Here is a 9,426-nt window from a genome sequence, read left to right on the forward strand (position 1 = left end):
ACCTTGCCGAAACTTCATCAATATCATTTAAAAAGTGTTAGGTTTTAAAATTAGGAAAACCAAAAGCTAACAAAAATAATAATAATCTTTAGTGTAAGATCGTTTTCTTTTTTAAAAGGACTAAATCTAAACTTTAAATATCTCAAATTTAAAAGGTTTTAAATTTGTACAGAATTATAAGAGTTAAGCCTTTAAAAATATAATTAAATTTTTATTTTAATTCTTTTTTACATAAATGTAAAGAAACTATATTAATCCCTTTCCAGCCATTTCCATAGAATTGTTTCCGATGACAGCTTTTATTCTTTGTTTTCTGATATTTTAGAAAGGAAAAAAAAAAACTTGACCCCTTCACACTACTTCTCAGTTAACAATAACAACATGAGCCACGTCTTCACGTTGCTCTGCACTTTCTTGTAGCTGCAGAGTAAACTCCAACATCCCAGCCACATCCTCCATGGAGGGCCTCAGCGACCCATCTTCCACCAAACAACTCATCCCAATCTCACAAAACTTCTTCAAGCATTCTACTGCAATCTCCTTCTTCAACGTCGGTTCAACAATCTCTGCTATCATTCCACTTTCGTAACAATGTTTCACCCACTTAGAGAGCGACACCTGTTGCTTCTCCGCACTGTGAATCAAAGGGGGACGACCACACAGTATCTCAAAAAGCACAACTCCGAAAGAGTACACGTCAGACTTCTCCGTCAAACGATATCGTTTATAATACTCAGGATCCAAATATCCGAAGCTTCCCCTCACGTCGGTGCTGACGTGAGCCTTCGAAGTTCCAATGGGCCCAAGCCTGGAAAGTCCAAAGTCCGAAACCTTGGCCACCCACTTATCATCCAACAGGATGTTCGTGCTTTTCACGTCCCGGTGAATGATCGTGTGCTTCGCGCCTGTGTGAAGATAATCAAGTCCACGCGCCGCGCCGATGCAGATCTGCAACCGCTGCTTCCACGAGATGGCTGGGTTGTCCGTGTTGTATAGATGGTCACGGAGGTTGCCACGTGTCATGAAATCGTAGACCAAGATCATTTCCTTATTATCGTTGCAGTAGCCGATGAGGGTCACAAGATTGAGGTGGCGAAGTTGTGAGAGCATCTTAATTTCGTTCAGGAACTCGCGAACCCCTTGCTGCGAATCAGGTTTAAGGCGCTTGATGGCTACGGGAACGGAGCCCTCGTCGATATAGCCCTTGTACACTTGGCCGAATCCCCCGGTGCCGACGATCAAGACTTCGTCGAAGTTTTGGGTGGCCGCTCTCATCTCGGCGATGGAGAAGCGGCGGCAGAGATCTGTCGGCAGGAAGATGGTGGTTGACTTGGATTCGCAATCCCTGCTCTTAGTATAAGTGTTTCTCTTGTATCGTAAAAACACTACAAGGAAAACGATTATAAAGAGAATGACGCCAGACAGCACCCCTGCTATGGCGCCAATAATCGTCGTTGCGCTTCCACTGCTGGTCTTTCCGTTTTGATCGGGAATGTTGTTCTGCGGAGTCTGAACGGGGTCCGGGTTGGGTCCAGCTAGGTTGTTTGAGCCAGCTTCACTGATTTTGAAGATCTCTAGACCGTTCAGGAAGGTATCTGGGTATCTCGAATCAACATTGCTTTCGCGAGGGTGCATTTGAAGCGAAAGATTAAACTTTTTCTGAGTACCATTTTTGGGAATTAAAACGCCGTAGTTTCTATGCACAGCTAGACCTTTTTGTTTCTGACTCCAAACCATTACATCTGCACTTGCTTCAGCCAACTGGCTCGCTATGTAAATATAGAACTGCCTTTCATGGATGTCATTAATATTGGGATCAAGCTCGCAAAAGTGGAGCCTGAGAACGTAAGTGAAGCCATAATCAACGGGGAACTCCCAAGTGAGGTTGCTCATTCTGTTCAGAGTGGCGTTTCTGCCCATGCTACGCGCTGTTCTGAACAGTTCCTTTGGTGCCAAGTAATCGGGATTCACGGTTATGTTCATTTTCCCATCCATGTCAGCTGGTAGATCATCATTCTTTGGATTGCTTTTGATAAAGTAACGTTCTTCGGCGGCCCAATCCCTGAACAAACCGCTGTCGTTATATGGCGAGATTTCTTGTCCTCCGGCTTTGATTCTATACTCAGTCTGAAGAGCAGAGCTGGTTCCAACGCTGTACAGCGTGCTACTTTCGATGAACGTGAAGCCTGTGTCATTTGCTGGTGTGTAATATAAATCGGTTGGCATGGAAAGTACCTCGATTCCATTGATGAAAGCGTAAGAGTTTGGATGGGAGGAAGTGAAGGTGAGGATAAGCCTCTCACCGTCGTTGACGTTGACCACGTATTCCTTGAAGATAGTGTCCGTGGCTTGAGCGTCGGCGTTAAGAGAGGCGTTGAAATCGTTAAGGAGAGTAAATCGGTTGGATTGAACGGAGAAGGATGCGTGGGTGCGGGGAAATGAAGGGTAGTCTGTAGGGTAGAAGAAGAGGCGAAGGAATTTGGTACCTGGGGAGACAGGGAAGGAGTAATTGAATTGGGAACGGGACAATCGTGCAGTGGAGAAGGGGACTTGATTGGTTGAAGGAGATTGTGTTGAGGCCTTGTCTGAAACGGTGGAGTCTTGGGAAGATAAGTACTTTGTGTCGATGTCGCCGGTCCAGGTTCTTTGACCGTCGGAGGAGTTTCCGGTGGTGCCGCAATTGATGGTGAAAACTTCCTCTGAGGTGTAGGCTTGGAGGCGTGTGGAGAAGTGTAGTAGGAGGAGGAAGAAGAGTTTTAAGAAGGTGGTGTTAGCCATTGTAGGGTTAGAATAGAAGTGAGTGAAGTGTTAAAGACTTATCATCACTGTTTGGTTGGAATTGCTGCGAAGCCTGGAGTAAGGAACATGCACTGTCTTTGTTAGCGAAATATCACTACGAGTCTATGCAGTTGACGGGTTCTTCTTGGAAAATGATAAGTTTATAACATTTTTGTTAGTACGTAGGTGAATAGAAGGAATGATGTATCCAGTATCAAGTGTTCCGAGAAGAACGAAGACTTATCTTATGTGAAAGTTTTTGTAATTTAATAAATTGATATATAGAATGTGATGTATTGGATGTGTTAAAATTCATTTTGGATCAATAATTATGAAAATTTTTAAGCAAGTTTTTTTTTTACGGTTGTGTATTTTTTTTTACGGTTATGTTTTCATTAAATGTATAATCAATTACCACAATTGGATAATTGATTATCATTCATTAATGAGAGTTGAGAACAAATTTTTGGAGGTAAAATATCTATAAATTAGATTAAGACTCTCATTCTAAAATACATATACGAAATAAGTGTATTTTGAAATTCTTATATGTAGTGTGCGGTGATAAGTGTTTTAGGGGTTTGTATAACCTTTTTGTTGTTAGTTTGAGAACTTGGTGTATTGGCATAGAGAAAAAACTTTCACTAGGAGTGTGATTGAGTGTTGTTAGTAGAGTTGAAAGTCTGTCATCCTTTGTGAATATTCAAAAGATGTGTTTATCTTTGTGAAGATTCAAAGGAAGTAGTCATCCTTAGCCTTAGTGAAGCATTCGGAGGAGTTTTTCATCCCTTGTGGGTTGAAGAAAAAGTGAGTTTCATCTCTTGGGATAACAAGAGAGGTGTTCTAACCTTCAACTTGTTTACTTTTTTTGTGATTGTAATAATTTGTTAGTTTGTGTTAGTGAAATGTTAATTCTTGATTGAGATTAACAAACGGGATGTATGATATCTGTAATATCAACTAGAATAAAAATTACCTGTGAAATTTTATTTTTTTCTTGTTTTTTTAATTTGTTTAAATTATTTTAAGAAATTTATATTTACATGAGAAAATTATTTTAAAGAATTTATATTTACGTGAGAAAATTATCAAAAAGAATGATTTATATTCATAACTTTTTTTTATAACCAGCGCTCTAACACACATATGCCTTCTTCTCCTTTCCCCCACTAAATATTATCCTCCATTGAATTTAAATGAGTGTGAATTCCTTCAAAGATTTTAGTTAATGTTTATTTACTTTCAAGTCTGGTGCTTTTTTTTATGTATATTAAATATTTATTGTTTTATTTATATTTATATTTCCTTTAAACATTTAGTTAAATTAATTTTTATCTTCATTTAACTTATTTAATAAATATTTGTTAATACTAAATGATAGATATTGTCTATTAGATGATCAAGCTTCTAGATAATAATAACTCATAATTTAAGTTTTGAATTTTAACATCATGTTATAAAAGATTATGTGTCTTAAATCTTAATATAATCAAACCATTTTGAAAACCTCTTCCCAGATTAAAATACTATACTTGTAATTTATTATAAAAATGGGAATAATATATTTAAAATTTTCGAATAGGAGAATCTCTCAAACACTACTATAAAAACACATATATGCTCTTGATTCTTTTAAATTTTTATGAGATTAATAATTTTTAAGAAATGGTCGTCAACTTTTCTTCTCAAAAATTTCTACTAATTTTACTATGCCCAATACTTACTGTTTGTTACTATAGACTCACAGGCTACCGATCGGTCTCGACCAACTTCTCATCCGATCGATCTTGACCAGCTTCTCATCCGTTCGGAGTGTCTTTTGCAGGTACCTCCCCCTCCGGTCCAAAGCGACAACTGAGCGGTCTAAACTGGAAGCAGACAAACAAAACGCACCAGTCGAAGGTTAGTGTCTCGGTCTCACAAAATCCCTACCAAAACATTTTGGCGCCCACCGTGGGGCCGAGAGCAAGCTGAAGAAACCCAATGGTGACCACAAGAAACATGGAAAAGCAGCAAAGGCTGAGCTATAGCCGCAGTCCAAGTCATCATCATGAACAATCGCTCCGTGGAGTTATCAACTGAAGAGAAGCATCCAGAATTCTACTACTGTCATGTTTAAATTCAATTTCATTTGATTCATGCTTTTGTTATTAACTTACGCTCTTATTATAGAATAAATAAAGTCCAATTTAGGCCCAACCAATCGCTCCCAAAGTTGCTAAACAAAATCATATTCAACGAAAAAGTCTCTCAAAGAGCTAGAAGATTAAGACCGAGCGGTAAATTCCGCTCGGCCAAGAGGTAAATCCCTCTTGTCAAAGTTGAAGATTGAAGACCGAGCGGTAAAACCCACTCGTGCAAGAGGTAAATCCCTCTATAAAGATTAAAGACCAATGGGTAAATCCCTCTATAAAGATTTGAAGACCGAGCGGTAAATCTCACTCAGCGAAGAGGTAAATTCCTCTATAAAGATTTGAAGACCGAACGGTAAAACCCGCTCGGCCAAGAGGTAAATCCCTCTTGTCAAAGTTGAAGATTTGAAGACCGAGCGGTAAATCCCACTCGGCGAAGAGGTAAATTCCTCTATAAAGATTTGAAGACCGAGCGGTAAAACCCGCTCGGCCAAGAGGTAAATCCCTTTTGTCAAAGTTGAAGATTGAAGACCGAGCGGTAAAACCCACTAGTCCAAGAGGTAAATCCCTCTATAAAGATTAAAGACCAAGAGGTAAATCCCTCTATAAAGATTTGAAGACCGAGCGGTAAAACCAACTCGTCCAAGAGGTAAATCCCTCTATAAAGATTAAAGACCAAGAGGTAAATCTCTCCATAAAAATTAAAGACCAAGAGGTAAATCCCTCTGTAAAGATTTGAAGACCGAGCGGTAAACCCACTCGTCCAAGAAGTAAATCCCTCTATAAAGATTTGAAGACCGAGCGGTAAATCCCACTTGGCGAAGGGGTAAATTTCTCTATAGAGATTTGAAGACCGAGCGGTAAATCCCACTCGGCGAAGAGGTAAATTCTTCTATAAAGATTGAAGACCGAACGATCTTATTTGATTGGTTGAGCGGTCTTATAACAATCTATTCTAACATTAATGCATTGGTTTGTTTGGCTACTCTCTTTCTCACCATATCAAATTTCGAGTTGTTATATTTCTTCAGTACAGGTAACAGGATCCTGCAAATCACAACTGAGAGGTAAATCCCTCTCGTCAAAGTTGAAAACAAAGACTGAGCGGTAAATCCCACTCGGCCGAGAGGTAAAACCCTCGTCAAGGTCGAAGCCAAAGACCGAGCGGTAAATCCCACTCGGCCAAGAGGTAAAACCCTCTCGTCAAAGTTGAAGCCAAAGACCGAGAAGAAAATCCATCTCAACCGAACGGTTCTCACTCTCATCAATCAGGAAGCTCTAATAACAAGGACTGTTTCAAGCATGCGGCCAGATTCAATACATGGAACTGTTCGGCACAAATAGGATATAACGACTTGAAGCACACAGAGAGCAAACTCCTTAATACAACGAGAACAACCTTCCTCAAACTCATAAGTCCTATAGTTAATCGTTCGGCTAAAGCCGAACGATTAACTCAAACTTGGGGGGCTTATGTTACTATGGGCTCAAAGGGTAACGATCGGTCTCGACCAGCTTCTCATCCGTTCGGTCTCGACAACTATTGAGCAGAGTTAATGCACAATGAATGTGATAACGGCTACCGTTAAACAATTAAGGTTTGCATTAATGACCATTAAGAGGTAAATTAATTTGTCAGATTCTTTTAAACTCTATAAATAAGGGTTTAGGTTTGAGGTAAAGACACATTCAACTCATACTACAAAACGCCCTATTTACGTCCTATTAGGACTTCAATATTTAACTGTAACAAACAGTTCATAAAATAACTCCTAACTTGAGCATCAGAGTGTCTTTTGCATGTACTTTCCCGTCCGGTCCAAAGCGACAACTGAGCGGTCTAAACTGGAACCAGACAAGCGGAACACACCAGTCAAAGGTTAGTGTTTCGGTCTCACAAAATCCTTACCGAAACACTGTTTATATTTATTCACTAGAATTTGCAGATTAAAAATAAGCTAGACGTTGCAGGTTTTTATTTTGAGTTGTGATCGTGATTTTGATATATTTAAATTCGTTTGTGACTACAATGCCTTTTTTTTTTTATTGTGATGGTGATTTTTAAATATTTAAATTCGTTTGCAAGTATAATGTATTTTCGTTAAAATTCAAGTCCAAATGTTAGGTTTTTATATAGTTTCTTTAGTTGTCTTTTCAAAGTTATATATCCAATGTGGTGGAAAAATTGAACCGAAGACTCTTTCAAAATTTTTTGCTTTTAATACTTTGTTTGAAAGGCCTTTATATATATATATATATATATATATATATATATATATATATATATATATATATATATATATATATATATATATATATATATATATAATGAAGTATCTAACCCGAAAATTTCACTGCCATACAACAAAATTCAAAAATAAATTTGAGAACATGATTGTAGTGAGTTTTGATGACTCAACCTACTTTAAATAGCTTAACCTATACATATGATTTTGAAGTAGAAACAACTTTAATTGAAAGCCTGCATACATAATTGTTTGTTGATGAAATTTTTAGAATGTTTTGATGACTATAAAAATACTTTTAACTCAAAAATTTTTAAATTAACTTTTCTTTTCAGTATTTTGATGGAACTATGTCCAATTTGATTGTATTGGGAAAATTGTTTTTGAGTGAACCAGCAATGAAAGATAATAAATTATTTAGTCTATGAAGTTTTGCAATTCTTCAACAACATCTCCTGCTGCATAAAAATGCAGACACCAATTTTGTCGAATTGTAATGTAGATGAGTCTACTTTGAAGGATCATAACTTTGGTAAAGGAACTCCAATTTTTGTGATCCAAGCATGTGTTCGAGACCTTAGGAAATAGCTTCTTGGACAAATCTCATAAATGATCCATTGTGATTTAATTCCAGTTTTAATTTATTGCTAAATTTTAGAATTCACACGACATTGAAAGTGTTTATTCTTATGTTTTAAAATCTGCAAGTTGAAGTTTGATATAAAAGTATAAGTTTTCTATCAACTGTAAAAAGTTTAAATAAGTACTAATCCCACTTTGACTAAACATGGACGAAGTCAATATTATATAAAAGTAAATATTCAAAAACTTTTTGTTTTAAGATTTTAGTTTAAAATTGATATTGACGAGATAAAAAGTTTACACTTTTATACCTCGACTGTGAACCGAGACAAAATGATGTAGGATTTGAACTCGGTTCAAAGGGAACCGAGGCAGTATGGTTGTGGTTTCCCCATCAAGAGGTAGTATGGTCGTGGTTTCCCCATCGTGACACTTTTATGCCATATTTGCACCTTCGTTGAGTTTGAATTATCTTCCTCTCCACACGTCGCCAACACGACCATGCGCCACCATGATCTACCATTGCAGGTTCGTCTTTCTCGCATCGGACCAACCAAAACACCACCGTAGACCACCTTCGTCCTTCGCGAGAATCGCCCTGCCACCCAATTTGCGAACCACCTTCTTCTTCGTCCATCATCAGAAATTTCCAGACCTGCAAAAACACCTAGCCAAGAACCCAGTTTATCATCCTCCTCATGCAATGCCTCCATCAATCATCCAAGCACCTGCAGTAAAAGCCAAAAATACTCACACCAAAAATCTCATCCTAGAAACCACCATGAACCCTAATCATAGAGCTTTCCTCGCCATTGTGAACACTACAAAAACCAACTTCTTCTCCAACGCACCACCCAAAACCTCCATCCAAAGAAACCTACAAACCAGAATCACAAAATCAATTCGAAAATTCCCAATTCACATAGCCAAATCGTGATGCTTTACCATCACCATCGTGAGCCAAATCGTGAGTTCCTTCATCTCCAATAACCTCCTCGTACTTCGTCCATGAAACCTGCAGAAAAATCCCCAAATTAGACCATGGAAACCCTAATCGCGAATTCGCACCTACATAAAAAACCCCAATTCGTGTCGTCGCAAGGAAGACCAAACCCGATGCAATAGGGTTTTTATTTTTGGAAGGACTTCGCCGGAGACAATGGTTAATCAGATAATGTCTCACATTATTATGATTACTTTATTATTATTATATAACAATATTGGAAAATTAAGAATATCGAAACATTTCACATTATGCAAAAGTAGCGTATAACGTCACGCGTTTAATGTCAAACCACTGAATAGCCAACGTTAAAAATGACCGATGATATTTTTGTAAATAAATGTAATTGTAGAACGTCGAAGCCCCAATCAATTTGATGTTCTATGATGGTAATTATTTAAATCAGTGCGTCATTCTCTTTCTTCTTTCTTTTAAACCACCAATAGTACGTTGAATCTTGTACGAGTTCGACGTAATATTTGTCAGTCAAAAGCCAAAGAGTCACTCTTTTTTTTTTCTTTTTTCTTTTAAACAACAAATAATATGTTGAATTCTGTAAGGGCTTCGACATATTATTTTTCAGCCAGAAGCCAAAATGTAACCCCTTTTTAATTCTTTTTTTTCTTTTTTCTTTTAAACCACATATAATGTGTCAAATTTTGTAGGAGCTTCGACGTATTATTTG

At 37.7% G+C, this 9,426-nt stretch overlaps 1 protein-coding gene across 1 annotated transcript; it reads right to left on the bottom strand.

Moving 5' to 3' along the window:
• Nucleotides 1-286: 286 nt before the first annotated feature.
• LOC108344515 (receptor-like protein kinase FERONIA) lies at nucleotides 287-3,019 on the bottom strand. Its single transcript, XM_017582946.2, has one exon. It carries the CDS (start codon nucleotides 2,776-2,778, stop codon nucleotides 364-366), a length of 2,415 nt encoding a protein of 804 aa, XP_017438435.1. The 5' UTR covers nucleotides 2,779-3,019; the 3' UTR covers nucleotides 287-363.
• Nucleotides 3,020-9,426: the final 6,407 nt, after the last annotated feature.

Source organism: Vigna angularis, chromosome 8 (assembly GCF_016808095.1).
Source record: "Vigna angularis cultivar LongXiaoDou No.4 chromosome 8, ASM1680809v1, whole genome shotgun sequence".
In the NCBI taxonomy this organism is placed as follows: Eukaryota; Viridiplantae; Streptophyta; class Magnoliopsida; order Fabales; family Fabaceae; genus Vigna; species Vigna angularis.

Excerpts from the sequence above, each read along its gene's own strand:
- LOC108344515 (XM_017582946.2), bottom strand. The coding sequence starts at position 2,778 with ATGGCTAACACCACCTTCTTAAAACTCTTCTTCCTCCTCCTACTACAC.